The 15,242-nt window shown below is 35.5% G+C and overlaps 1 protein-coding gene across 1 annotated transcript in view; it reads right to left on the reverse strand.

Moving 5' to 3' along the window:
- Pex7 (peroxisomal biogenesis factor 7) overlaps positions 1–15,242 on the reverse strand; it is a 70,765-nt gene that overhangs the window by 36,330 nt on the left and 19,193 nt on the right. The window contains exons 5-8 of the mRNA XM_033763269.1: positions 15,070–15,178; positions 6,360–6,466; positions 4,701–4,814; positions 3,357–3,412 (exon numbers count right to left, since the gene is read on the reverse strand). Of these exons, the coding sequence (XP_033619160.1) occupies positions 3,357–3,412; positions 4,701–4,814; positions 6,360–6,466; positions 15,070–15,178 (386 nt within the window). The remainder of the gene's footprint in view (positions 1–3,356; positions 3,413–4,700; positions 4,815–6,359; positions 6,467–15,069; positions 15,179–15,242) is intronic.

Here is a 15,242-nt window from a genome sequence, read left to right on the forward strand (position 1 = left end):
TTTTTTTTTTTTTTTTTTTGGTACCAGGGATTGAACTCGGGTCCTTGTGCTTATGAGGCAGGCAGCAGAACCAGTGAGCTAAATCTCTGGCCCAGTCACTGGTAGCTTTGATCAGAGCAATTTCAGTAGAGAAGCCAGTGAGGGTTTAGGAGTAATACAGACATAGCCACAGTGCCTAAGGCTATATGCTTTCAAAGGATATAGTGCCTAAGAGCTAAAAAATTTAAAAATCTCTTAAATTAAAAATTAATAACAACATTAATTCATAAATTTGGTATTCAGAAATATTTCACTCCTTTTGAAAACAATTTCTAAGCTAGATGATTTTTTACTTCACAAGAATTCCTGAGTAGGACTGGGGATTTAGCTCAGTGGTTCTACCACTTGCCTCTCAAGCACAATGTCCCAAGTTTGATCCCTGGTACAAAAAAAAAAAATTCCTGAGTGAGCATAATGATTGCTAGGAACTCAGTCAATCATAAGTGAGACACTCTTTCAAAGCACTTCAAAAGCAAAAGCATAAAGACTTTTTCAATATAATTAAATCTACTTAATTAGTGATGTTGATCTGTCTTATGGGTTCAAATGATATAGAGTAAGACCTCCAAAGTGGACTACCCTGGGACAAGAAAGGCCCCAAATGGCCCTGCTGAATGCAAGCTTCAAGGATGTTAAAAGCCTGGCTAAGAAGGGAAGAAAACCATTAAGTGAGGGTTACAGTGAAAACAGGATAAAAAGAGAAACTGCAGGGAAAGTAGAAAATCAACAGAGTTGCAGACTGCTGATGAAAGAGGGACAAGAGCTCACTTCCTGAAGTAAAGTCATGAAAGCAAAAGGAGTATAAAGGATCAACAGCACCTAGGTCCAATGGTTCCAAACAAGAGAGGAAGAGTGAAGAGGTACAGATTTAGACAAATTTGCAGGCTTGGAGAGAAACTGAGATTTGTACTACAATTCTTTTTTAAAAGAATGTACATGAGGTCTTTTGCTAAAAGTGCAGGGAAGGGGTTGGGAGGTGGCTTTCAAGGCAAAGGCTGGGGAAAAATCTTTTGTTATCACCTGTGGATTATGAGGATAGATATTACTAATTTCCATAGAGAAACTCCTCCAACGACCAAGTTCCACTCCTGCAACTAGGTCATTAAATGAATTGGAATTGTATACTGTATGTATATTATAACATTCAGAACAAAGAAATGGTCAAAGGGAACACCAACTTGATGATATTGCTTTTATTTGCATAACTCTTACATAAACTACTATAACGTATAGAACATAAAACTACAGTATTGCACTGTATAGTATAATCAGCAAAAACTGTAAAAACAAGGTGTACTGCACCAAAAAAAAGGCCACTGAGGCTCTATAAATGAGATGTGCCTGGTGTGGTGGTGCATGCCTATAACCCCAGCACTTGAGAGGCTCAGGCAAAAGGATTGCCATGAGTTCAGGTAGTTCTGTCTCAAAAAACCAAAACCAAAACCAAACCAAACCAAACAAAAAACACAAAACAAAAACAATTCATGATGTACAGAACTGCACACATAAAAAAGAAGATGGGTCATAAGTATAAACTGAGCTCAAGTTATATAGGGTAATTGTTTATCGAAATATATTTTTCAACCCAAAGTTAAAGGTCTCTTATTCTTAACGCTAGCCTGTTTTTCCACATACTTACACAGTTCTGACATGTCTGAATGGGTACACATCTTAGAACCATGACCTAAGCCATCTTACAGGCTGCATTCTTGCTCAGCAGTCAAGAAAGACATAAAGCCTTGAATTTTACAGGTAGAAGCAAAGTAAGACTGTATCAAAAATGGGATGAGTTCTGAACATGATTTGGTACCTACAAAATTTAGAGCAGTGCAGCTCATACTTAGTTGCAGCAAATACTCCTGAGACAAATTTCCATCAAGAAGGGTATGTCCCAACTGTGTGTTCAGGGAAACTTATGTACCTAAGTAAAACAGGAGTGATCAGTAAGATTAAGATCATAGGGAAAATTCCAAAAAAGAAAGTATGAATAGTCTACTATTCATACATACTAGGTCTCCCCCTTTACTCAGAAACAAAACACTAAAATGGATTTGATTGACAGAAAGCTCACTTTAAACTGTGAAGGATACTAAAAGAAAGATCATCAAATGATCAATACTACATCTCAGTTCATTAAGGCTTCTGGTGAGCAGACACCAGAAAAATTGTAAAATCTAAGGACTAGATTCTATATCCAGAAATCCCTTTTGACTCCATGAGTGACTCTATGTGTCAGAGAAGAGTCAAGTTCCCTGTGCATCTTCCTTAGCCCATCCAAGGGATCTGACGTTCCTGGCCTTCCTTGCCTGAAGCCCTCCTGATGACATTATCTTTTTGCTCTTATTTCTTTACTTATATCGCCCTTTACATCCTTATGGACTGAATTATCAGCATGTTAATGGCCTTCAAATTCACACAGATAGCTCTAACCTCCAGCCAGTGACCTAGCTTCACAGTTCCAGTATGTAAATGTTTGTCAGCAACTGTCAAATTTTCTTTGAGTCTGTCAGGTTGCCTTATTTTGGCTCCCAAGCTAAAATACTCTATAATCACTCCATACTACTTTATAGAGACTATTCCAAAACAGAATAAGCAAAACCAAATCTGGCTGCAGTATAGTTTTAAATTGAGAGCTGTGAGCCTGAGTGTGATTATATTTCCTACTTTGTCTGTCTTCTTGTATTGGATCAGTGGAGAAAACCAAGTTAGGGCGTGTAATTTCTCTCAAGGCCTTGTTCTAATATGTTCCATTAATAGTACATTTTACACAAACACAGTTATATAGTTCTTCCATATCAAATACTGAGTCTGAAGTGCAGAGAGGAGATCTGGGTAAGTGACACAGTAAGGTCAATATAAATCCAAAATTCATAGAGTATCCTCACATAAACCAATACAGAACAAGAACAAGCCAGGTCTTCAGCTCACCTATACTTCAAATTACCTATGACAGGAAATACAAAACAATACTAATGAGCTGCCCCACATGTTCTAGCTATAAGCCTTTGAGGACCTCAAGCACAGTCTAGGAAACAAGTAATGAAACAGAGAGGAAAGGAGCCAGATCAGGTCTAACACTGATCTAAGATCCCCACCAGAAAGAAAAGTCCATCCCATTAACAGAAACACTGAAAAAGCGTAATGTAGACTGGAGCACAAATTTAAGGGTACACATGACACTGGAAAGTATGCTTAGAAAGTTAATTCAGGGGAAAAGAAGACTAAAAGGCAGGAAATGTGCCTATGATCAGTAAAATAAATTCATTATCTTTCAGAAAAGTTATATTTCACAATAAAGTATTTTTATACCACTGTACCTTACAGTAAAATCATAGGAGCAAGATGCCAGCACCGAAGCATGAAATGGTGAAAACTTAAAAAAAAAAACAAAACAGAAAAACCAAAGTTAGCTATTATTATAACATGCTACTTCCTATCGTCATTCTATGAGAAATACAATAAGTCTAAGTTTATTAAGGGGTGTCACTTAACATTGTGTTTTCCAGAATCTTATATGCTTTAATTTGAGACAGCACCCTTAACCACCAGCAGCCTTACCAGCCCTTAACAGTTACATATATGGACACCTAAATAGTACTTTGCAGCTTGTAAAGTATTTTCACTACATCACCCTATTTCATTCTCAGATCTATTCTACACTTGATCTTAGCCAAAAGGTCATGAAGTGATCTCAAAACTATTCTAAAACATACATAGAAAATATTTTTCAATTCCTAAAAACTTATAGACATAAGATTGACATTATAATAATAATAAAATAATAAAGCAGTCTGGGGATATGACAGTGGTAGAATGCTTGCCTCACATATGCAAGATTGTAGATTCAGTTCACAGCACTGCTAAGCTAAATAAATAAATAACAAAACAGAATAGTGTGTCTCCTATGTTGTCTTGCAGTTAATAAAATTTAAAATATTACTTTAATGGAAATTAGAAATTTTAAAAATAGGAATAGCATAATTATCTTGCTGAAAAATCAATAAGGTATGTTTTGGCCTTTCAAGTAAAAAAAAAAAGAAAATTAAAATTGGGGGATATGACTTAATAAAACGTTTTTCCATAATGACTTAGCAGAATCTACCTGAATAAAAGCTAGGAAACTAACTTAAGTCACCTTATAACCCAGACAGGTTTCTTGAGAGTAGCACAAAAAAAGCTACCCATGCTCTGCTGTAGATACAGTGGATAATTTTCTAGACCTGACACATTTGGGAATATTCATGTAAGTTATCATGGGAGAGAAAAGAAAGAATTAGCTATCTCTCTATACCAATTTCAACAAAGTAAAGGGACATTCCACTGATGGAAAATTATAAAGATTATGATATTAAAAGTAAACTACTCTATTTAGTTGCAAAATAATGTTAAAAGGAATGGTAGACTGAGGATGATGAGAAAACAAATTTTATTTAACCTAAATGAATGTCTACATAGTCCCAACTCATTTAATAATTATTCAAATAGTTAATCTCATTTTAGTGTTCAATATTTATTATTACGAGTCAGGTAAACAAAAATACATACAAAAAAATCAAATAATCCTAACCCCTAAACATGAAATACCCTTTTGTATATGCTTCACTGATTATATTTACATTTCAATTTTTATGTTATGATAAAAAGAAAAGACAAAAACTTACTTTCACTCTCCTAATAGCATAGGTGTGACCAAGAAGTTCAAACACTGGTTGTCGGACATTCCTTAAGTCCCATCCTCTCAAACTACAATCAACTGCTCCTGTCACCAGCAAATTCTGAAAGCAATTCAGAGGAACATTAAGCAATTAAGCAAAACTAAGCCTTTCTGACTAGAAATAAAATCTATTTTCAGGTAAGTGAGAAGTCAATCTTGAGAAGTTACATAATAAATATAAAAAGTAATCAAAATAGACATTGAATAGCCAAAAAATAACTCGAGGGAAAGAAACTCAATATGCTTTATGTATATGACAGAAGACCAGACAAAAGAAAAAAGACATAGTCCCAAATAGCACTGTGGCTTTTTCATTTTACCTTTAGCAGTAGGAATATGTACATATAAGATTAAAATATATGACAAGTGGGCCACCTTTCTCTTTAAAAGGTCTTCAACATGCTGAGATATTACCAAGCTTCCAAAAGCAAGAAGCCTGCTAATGTAGGACTATTTGAAAAAACAAAGGATATAAACTTTTATACTTTTCTAAATCACTGCTCCCAATGCTTTTGGACCTACTCTTAATACAATATCTGATCAGACCCAAGAATCTACAGAAGTAATGTTGAGTTTCTATCTAATAGGTTTTATAAATTCTGCTATGCAGAGCTTGAGGTGGACTTGAGTTCCTGGCTGAAAAGCCAAGTGTTGGGTCCACACTCACATCAACCTGAGCAGCAATTCATTAACTGAGTATGTTTGGCTTTAATATAAGCTTATTTGAGGAAAAGTTTCAGAGATTTAAAAACAAAGCTTTTAACCACAATCAAGTACATAATAGGACCTTCTTTAGATTCAAAGTATAAACATATAGTCCAAAATTTAACTTCCCTATAGGGAAAATTTATTTGTGATGGAAGAGACTGAAAGTCATTTGTACTGATGTTTTTATTTAAATCAAGTATTTTTTCTGTATGTACTATATTTTCTTTTATTTCACTTTATTTAAAGGATTCTGCCAATATAATATCATCTTAACTTTCATTAGCTACTCTAAGGAAAAAATAAGGTACACATTTTACTATTTTTACTTTCAAGAAACCACCTGAAGTACATAAGTATTTAATACATGTTTAATTCACTCCTATCTCTAATTCACATGTTTATATGGTTAACTGAAGCTTTGCAAAAAGTTACACATAGACACTGCTATCTTACAGAAGCATGAAAAGTAGGCTTAAAAAGGAAGATAAAACAGAAAAAATTTTAAGCTGATAGACTGTCAAATTAAAAATCAAATTACAAAGGATTCAGCAGCCTGACCGTAAAGTGAAAAAGAAATTAAAGCAAAAGATGACACTAATGGCAGGGTCAAGAGCAATCAAGAAAAGATATTACATAAATTGTAAAATAGTTCCCCAGAACAAACAAGGCTACATTGCTGAACTTTTGAGAATTTCTGTTTCCTATTTTGCCTCTTTTATGAGCACTTAAATCCAATTAATGCTAATGTAGGTCAGTCACAATCATTAGTTAGAAATGAAAGAGACTCAATTTAACTTAATGGTCCAGGAACATCACTAAAGTCCACATAAACAAAGATAGATAAAACCTTGAATGTTTCAACATTACACAGCTGCCAAAATGGGTCCACACACTGTACCTCATTGTATTTACACCAGTCACAACTCAAAACTTCTGCCTGATGTGCTGGAATCACAATTCTGACTTCTGTTGCCTTCATATCCCAAATTCTGAGAGTCTGATCACCTGGTAAAAAAGGAAGATATGATCACTTCCCATGACACCACTTCGATGATCAATGACCTAAAAAAGCTCATTTAAAAAAACCAAGTAGAAATACTTTCACTTTTAGGATAGTGTCATCTTTGTGTGTGTGTGTGTGTGTGTGTGTGCGCGCACACACAGAGAGGGTCTGCCAAAAAAGTATACACACTTCAGGAGTTCACTGTACTAATAATGGGCACCACTTTGAGCACCTCTCATAAATACATACTGAGGCCAAAGGTAACTTGTATTAATCTCATGATACCTCAATAAATTTAGTACTAAAATATTTATACAAGTTTCTCTTTTCCTAGTGTATGTATTTTTTGGTGGACATATACACACACATGTCTTTCTTGAGCCATAATAATTTTTAAGAACAACTAAAAGTGAATGACTGCCAGGAGCAGTGGTGGTGCACACCTATGATCCCAGCTGCTCAGGTGGCTGAAGCAGCATCTGGAGAAGTCATTCCTGTCTCCCCAAATAATAACATAACAGCTAATATTTATTAAGTGCTTCCTATGAGCCAGGTACTGTCCTAAGCATTTTATGTATATTCATTTTTTATAAAACATTACAATAAGTATATGAATCAGTACTACTTGCTATATACTTTACAAGTGAGGAAACAGGCATATGGGAATGAAATAACTCATTCAGAATACTAAACAATGGAATCAGGACTCAGAACCAGAACCTAGATACTTTGGGTTCCCAGCACAAGCATTTACAACTATATGAAGCTGTCTCCTATGGTATTAGGGCCCAAATGCCAGTCAATTCTTGCTGACTCTTAAGACATTATTCTTTTCTTTTTTTCTATGCTACTTTTTCTACAATTCTCTCTCTCACCTACATACACAGAGAATATCTGGTTAGATTTTGCCAGGGTTATTTTAGAAAGAAAAACTCACTAAATACTACGGACAGGGCCAGGGATTTAGTTCAGTGGTTTTGCTGCCTGCCTCACAAGCACAAGGACCCCAGTTTGATCCCCGGTACCCCCCAAAAAATAGTACAGACAAAGTTACAATCTCTATGGTATTTCCAATCCCATTTCTCCCGTAGCCCCCTGCTTAGAGGTTATCACAATCATGGACTTGGTATGTACTGCTTTAGTCTGTGATTCTGTAATATAGTAGTCTACTACAATTTTATGGATCATAAATATGTACTATTGCTTTGTCTGGGTTTTTTTCTTTTTTAATTTAAAAACACCATCCTCATACTTTATAAAAGGCTGAAAAACACTTTGATAGATGAAAGTAACTAACAGTTTTGGATCTAAGAACAGTAAGGATAAAAGCTATGATGAGTCTGAATGTACCAAATGGAAATAGTTCTGAATGGGTATAGACTGGAGCTTCAAATATCTTCAGGGGCCCTAAAAATATTCAGTCTCTGCTTAGCCACCAGTCAGCAGAATTTGTTTCAGAATTCCAAACAGCTTTGACAAAATGATCTTTCGTGATCTGCCCTAGACTTCAGCGTCTACAGAAAGGTAACATGGATGTCTTGTGGCCGGTCTGCCCAGCAACACCCTTCTTCTAGGAACAGCACATGTCTTACTTCCAAGAGATTAAAAAAAAGACCCACAGCTTATTGCAGGCTCAGACCATAGTCAACAGGTCTAAAGGTGGGTATTTGGGATTTTTCTGATTTATAGTTAAAAAAAATATCAATCCCTCTCGCAGAATTTCCTAATTCTAACACTCACGAGCCTCCGGCGGCCATGTGTCCCACTGTGTGGAGAAAGCCAGTCTGCAGGGTCAAGTTGCCAGCCAGGGATAAGTCCAGACGAGAGACACAGATGTGGCTTGGGGAAGTTCAGGCATGCCTTCTCTTTCTGGAGCACACTTTTCGTGCCACAACAATCTAGTTCTATCACTTGAGGTAAAGGAGATACTTACCCTTTTGGAGGGAATGAATCGGAAGAATGGTATTCTTCCCAATTTGCCATCTCTAAAAAGGCCAAGCCCCAGAGAAAAGCATTTGACTCTGCACAAGACCTCCACTAAAGCATATGAAATGCCAAAGTGATGCTTGTTAGCTGAAAACTGGTATCTAATACTAGGTCTGAAACTATGAAGTCTGCTATAGCCATGATGAAAGAGCCCTGTCTGAAGGCCAAGTGCTTGAGTTCACTTTATAATTACCATATCAGAGTATGTAAATTGATATAAAGCACCAACATGTTACAGTGAGTGTGGATTAGGAGATTAAGTAGATTATTTTAGCACTAATATGGATGAATCACAAAATACAGTGTTGAGCAACAGAAAGCAGATACAAGATATAAAATAGGCAGTGGTCATCTATGCTACTAGAAAGGAGACATGGTCATGCCAATGGGCAGGGCAATAACTTGAAGACCAGGAGGAGGCCCTTTGGTACAATTTTGCTTCTTGGCCCTACTCTGGTTACACAGATGTTCTTATTGTGAAAATTCATCAAGTTGCACAGTTAAGGATACACATCATTTTGTATGTGTATAAAAGATTAAGCAACACAGCAACAGAGGTCGGGTGGGTGGTTATTCTATTTCTCTGACATAATATTTTGGTTCTGCAACATCATGTTTAAGCAACATATTTTTAAAAGCCATATTTTAGATTGTTCCCTCCTGCGATTAATCTGAGTGACACAAAACTGTGAAGACTACTTTGCAGGAATCAGTAATTCCAGTTCTTTGACATCCACTCCTGTTGCACATATTTGGTACTTTGCCTTCATCATTCTGATTCCCAGGTAAGAGAGAAACCTTTTAGCCAAATTGTATAATGACTCACCCAACTCTCTCAGACATTAGGACAGCTATATTTATGGGGTTTTTTTTCCTTTAAATCACATCATCTATGTAACTGGCCTTTCATTGTTAGCCAGACATTTATCAGGGCCCTCTGATGGTACCACAGGCCCACTTGAATTACCAGCTTGTCTTATCAGTTGCAGACCTGCAACTGGCAGAACCAGCAGAATAGGAAGTTCTGGCTGCTGTGATATCTGATTTCAAACCGCAGCAAAAGGAAGTTGGGTAAGAACAATGAGTATAAACAGCCTAAAACTGTGAAGCGAACTGCGTGCCAAAAGGGTATTTCTGGGCCTAAATAATTTAATTGAAATGTCAGATGCCTATCAGATGTAATATGGCTTTTTCTTATATCATAGTAGAATGAGTTTGTTTTAACTACTGGCTGGACCCCACACATTCAGGCATGGTAATGACTTACACAATTATATGGAGTCTGTAATAGCAGCAATTTAGTTTTCATGGTTCAAAAACAAGATTACTTCATATTAATCCTCTTCATATAAAATGCTTGAATATTATTCCTTTCTATCTTACATAATTTAGAAATACAAATTTTATACTAGTACAACTACTATAAACTAAACTACATATAATGTCCTTCAAGAACCCTTGATCTAGGTATACCTAGATCTGTAATTCCACCCTTCTTTATCTTAACTTAGCTAGTGATTATATGTGTCACAAGGTTAGACATAATAATACAACTTGATTTTCTATTATAAAAGCTACCATCAAAAACAAACATTTTATAAATTTGGGTTCTATAACGATAAGCTCTGCAGTTGAAATTATTTTTATATAAAGATCACAGTATGTTTTATAGTAAGTCCTTGGGTCCTGCAAGTAAGAAAAAAGCAAAGACAATTATTGTTAAAGACCAATATATGTCATAAAATAGAAAAAATACTAAAGAGTGTTCAAACTAAGAAACAACTTCCACTCTGAATTCAGCACTGAAACCACTCTGCAGATTTTATAAAAGAAAGATGAATATATTCCTAGGAAAACAAACATAGAATTCTCATTACATCAGCTGAAATAAGCATTAATTTGGCATCTCAAACAGAGCTACTCCACAGACCAGTGCAGTACATCTCAAATCAGGGTGATCACCTGACTCAGCTGGACTTTAAAAAATACTTCCCCAGAGGCATTTTGATTCAGCAAGACTAAGATGGAGCCCAGAATTTGGATGCTGTTTTAAGTTTCATCAATGACTCTGATGACTAGTAGGTTTGAGAATCACTGGACCCATATGTTATTGCACACTGTACTTTCCAGATTCTGCCTGGAGCAAACTACTTTAAACCTTCTTTTCTGATCAGCACTATTCATTCTTGCAGCACAGGTGCAATGCAAAGGCCATTCTGACTCTCAGATATGCTCTGTTCTCTCCATATCCCATACCTTTGCCTCCTACTTCTCACCTCCTAACACTTACTTGTTCAGAAATTGGCAGCTCAGATACTATTTCCTCGGGGAAGTGTCCCTGATCAGCCAACCCTGACAAGCTCAGGAATCATCAATGTGTTTCCACAGAATTCTGAGCACTTGTGTTACAAAAAGAGGTGACATTTCCTCAGCCCCTTCGGTGTTCTATGTGTACATTAATCATAGTCAAAACTCCATGATGTGGACATTATTGACACCCTTCTTTCAGAAATAATGGAGGGAAAGAGGTTAAGTAGCAGGACCAAACTTATACAGCAGTAGAGAAAGCAGAACTTGATTTGAGGCAGCCCAGCACCACAGGCTACGCTCCTAACCACTGAACTGTAGTACCTCTCTTTCAAAGAACTTTACACCCCTTATCCTTGTATGCTTCTGGTGTTTTCTTAGTATGTCTCTTTATCACTGGATTATAGGCTATCAGAGGGCAGGAACTGTTTTTTTCCCCCACTAAATAACTAGTCCCCAGCAGATGATGGGCATTCGATAATCACCTGATAAACAAGCTCACAATGTCCCTCTCAATAAACAAAATGAACTTAGGTATGTTTTCAAAATTCTAATAAGACAGTTACTCCTCTATCTTATGTAATAATAATAAAAATATTTTAATGTTTGGCTGTGAGATGCACTGAGCTATATAAAAGAATATATGAAAACAGCACAAGCAAAGAAAATGTGCTAAATAGTTTGTTTCCTACTAAGGGATACATTCTTCTTGTCTCCTTGAAAATAGCTAAAGTACAATAAAAGTTTCTCAGCTTACTTTTGACTTTAACACAACTCTTTCAAGATTTTTGCAGAATGGAAGAGAAATTTTAACTTTTTTTCAAACTTATAAAGTTGGCTAATATTTTTAAATCACCATGAAGGAATATTTCAAGAAAATGACAAATGTTTGTAAATCAACCTTCTAATAAATTTTTTAAAACTCTCAACAGCTTTACTGTATTTAATTTCAGAAGGAAAGTTTTTTTAAAGCTTTCTTGTTTTGTTTAAGGAACATATTTCATAGCTAATAGTTCCAGTGCTTTATCTAATTCATCCTGTCTGATTTACTTTAAGCCTTAAATGTGCAGCCAACATAATGAGTACTGGCTCTCTAGAATCTATTCACTTACTTCTGCCTAAAAAGGATTCGTTCTTTCCATCCTCAGCTCATGTGGTTTGGATATAGCCCTCTACCCCATTCCCAACTACAGGGCTAAACTAGGCCTGAGTCAGTCAAAACATTCGATCCTTCCCTTGGCACCATAATTAGTTCAGGATCATCCACATGGATTAAGCAAAACCAATGAGAGAAAATAAAGCTTTTGTGGAAGTTGGGGAAGGAATCACTTAAGTTTTCCTATAGGATAGAAATTAGAAAACAAGCAGGGGTTGCAGCTCCTGCTGTCCTACCATCACATGTTACCTGCTACTGAAACCAACAAGACAGAAGGCAGAGCCCTACACCCAGCCTCTAAAGCCAGATCTAATTTTTGGCTTTTCAACTATATAAGCAAATAAGTTACATTCTTTAATGCAGCGGAGCTCAGATTGTTTTTTACTTTTAATCAAAGCTGATATAACCACTATTTATATTTGTAATATAACACAAGAAAATAATGTAATTAAACATATGGTCTCTTCTGTGAAAGCAAATGGTCATTTTGTTGATAAAAGAATTTATATATACTATCCATGCACACTATATAGTTTAAAGAGTTAAATGTTGTAATTACACTGCTAACTCTATAGTTAATCTTTTTTATCCAGTCTTAAACATTGACTATCCTACCTGCATTATCCAGAGCCAATATTATGTATACGGTATCACACAAAGGCCAGTGTAAAAGGACTCTTCCCAAATAAAAGGCTAATACACATAATTCTGCCTGTTGTTTAAGTAGTGCAGCTGTATTAGTTCATGATTCTGTCACTAGACTTCCTATTTGGTCATAGGCATAAAAAGAATAATGATTAAAACAAATGAAGATGGGGTAGGAGTGCAACTCAGTGGTGGAGTGTGTGCTTAGTGGGCAAAAAGCCCCAGACAACCCCCAACTGGCCCTCAAAAGAGAAAATGAAGTAATTTTATACCTTAAATTATTTGAATTATAATAAAAACAAACTTACATGCAATAGAAAAGTGAAAGAATTTTTTAAATTTATCAGTAGTTCAAGGCATTTTACTTATCGATACTTTTCCAAAAATGTAAAATTATACTTATTATTATTTTGTTGTTGTTGTTGTTGTTGTTGTTGTTTTGGTACCAGGGATCAAACTCTGGTCCTTGTGCTTGTGAGGCAGGCAGCGGAACCACTGAGCTAAATCCCCAGCCCTAAAACTATACTTATTATTAAATTGATTGATTGATTGGTATTGGGGATCGAACTCAGGACCTTGCGCTTGTGAGGCAGGCAGCGGAACCACTGAGCTAAATCCCCAGCCTGGTTATTATTAAATTTAATTCACAGTGAGCATTGCCCATTAGAGCACCCATCAGACATGCCTTCACTGTTTCACTGGAAGGGAAGTATGTTTCTGTTCATTTGGAAGGTGGATCTCTTCTGTAGCACTAATTTCATCCAGGATCTCAAGTGACCCCTTTGAAACTACTGAAAAGGGTATAAGGACAAAGCGCATCACTCCCTCTAAGAAAATTTTCTTTACATCCTTACAAGAATTGTAATTCAATTTCAACCAACGCTCTCTTTGTTCAGACTTTTCAATAATGATAATATAAAGTGGTAAAATTTTAACTATTAAATGAAACTGTGATCAAAATACAGTTCTGATTCTCTATGATCACGAAGCTCATAATTTAATTTTCATTAAATTAAAGTAGAAAAGTTAATTAATTCCAGTTACTTATACAGGTTAAAGGGTTCATTAATTCAAATTAAGAACATTACTATTGCCATCATTTACTTAGTAAACTCCCAGCCTTATAATTAGCCAAGTCACAGAAAGATAAAATATCAAAGTAGAAATTCATCCTTAGAAAAGCAAATGTGACTAGAAAAATTTCTAACTGGTCTCTTCCCAAAAGACTTGATATTTTGGAAAAGATTTAATTCAGATTACAGATTTTAAAAAAAGCCAAGACTTAGACAATTTAGAATTTAAAAAAATACTAGTATTAGTTTTCAATCTAGAAAATAAAGCTGTTAATTTTTATTACAAAACAAAATGTGTCTTAAATTAACTGTGTCCATACAAAGATAGCATCACTATTCACTATAAAGATCTCATAAAATTACATAATCCAAATGGATATATTTGTATACAATTTGAGTATCTTCAACCAACCAAATAATACTTCTAAAAGTCATGTAAATTTGGTTATTTTTAATTTTTAGAGTTAAAACTAAGAAAGTAAATTACTGAAAAGGATTTCTGTGACAGTACATTTCCTGTGGAAGCCACTCAATATAATTCAACAACTTACAGTATTGACACAGTTTATTAGCAAGAAAAGAACATTTATCTTACCTGGCTGTTACCTGACTTTGGATGCTAGATAATTAAATGAGAAGACAATACTAGAAGCACACTACCTCCTCCTGTAGCTAAGGTCTTTTCTCTTCCCTTAAATAAATAGTTGTAAAAAAGAGCTTCCAATACTTTATCTCCCCTTATGGTTCTCTACCAGGGGTCAGCAAACATTTTCTACAAAGGACTAGACAGTAAATATTTTTTACTTTGAGGACCATTAGTTCTCTGTAATAACCACTGAATCTGCCACTACCCTGTAAAAGCAGCCACAGACAATATGTAAGTGAATGGACGTGGTTATGTTCCAGTAAAACTATTTATAGAAACTGTCAGTCATTTTGATCATTAGTTTACCCACTTGTGCTCTACTCTAAAGATTCCTCTATTTTGTTTGTCCTGGGTGCTCTGATTTCCTGTGATGGCTTTCGCTACCAACTATGAGCCAATGACACAATATTTATTCACAGGCTGTACTTCTCATCTCCAAATTCAACCGGCTCATTGATAAATCCATATGTGTGTCTGATTAATTCAAGTTTACTAAAACAAAAAGATCTTCACTTTCAAATATATTCCTTTTCTCAGTTATGATATTACCATCTACAGATTTGTCCTTACCAAGAAACTAGGAGTTATTCTTTAGGAGTCAGAATCATTGAAAAAAAAAAAAAGTAATCTGGGCTTCAGCTAATTCTTGTCAAGAATTGGGTAAAGAAAGTTCTAAGGAGCCCAAAAGCAGAGTAACACACTCCCATTTTCTCTGAATCTAGGGCACACAGTGCCACCTAATGGAAGAAACAAAGTCACTCCAGTATTTTTGGTAAATTCAGAATTATTTACCTGAGGCTGAAGCAAAACAACCAGGGATATGGGGAGACCAGATTGTGCTATAAATGACACTCTCATGGCCTCGAAAGGTGCACAGAGACTTTCCAACAGTTGGATCCCACTACAAATAAATGAACAGATCAATTACCAGAGGCAAATTCAAGTATGTGCATATATATATATAT

The sequence above is a fragment of the Fukomys damarensis genome, unplaced genomic scaffold, assembly GCF_012274545.1.
Source record: "Fukomys damarensis isolate Sample0158 unplaced genomic scaffold, DMR_v1.0_HiC HiC_scaffold_14, whole genome shotgun sequence".
Taxonomy (NCBI): domain Eukaryota; kingdom Metazoa; phylum Chordata; class Mammalia; order Rodentia; family Bathyergidae; genus Fukomys; species Fukomys damarensis.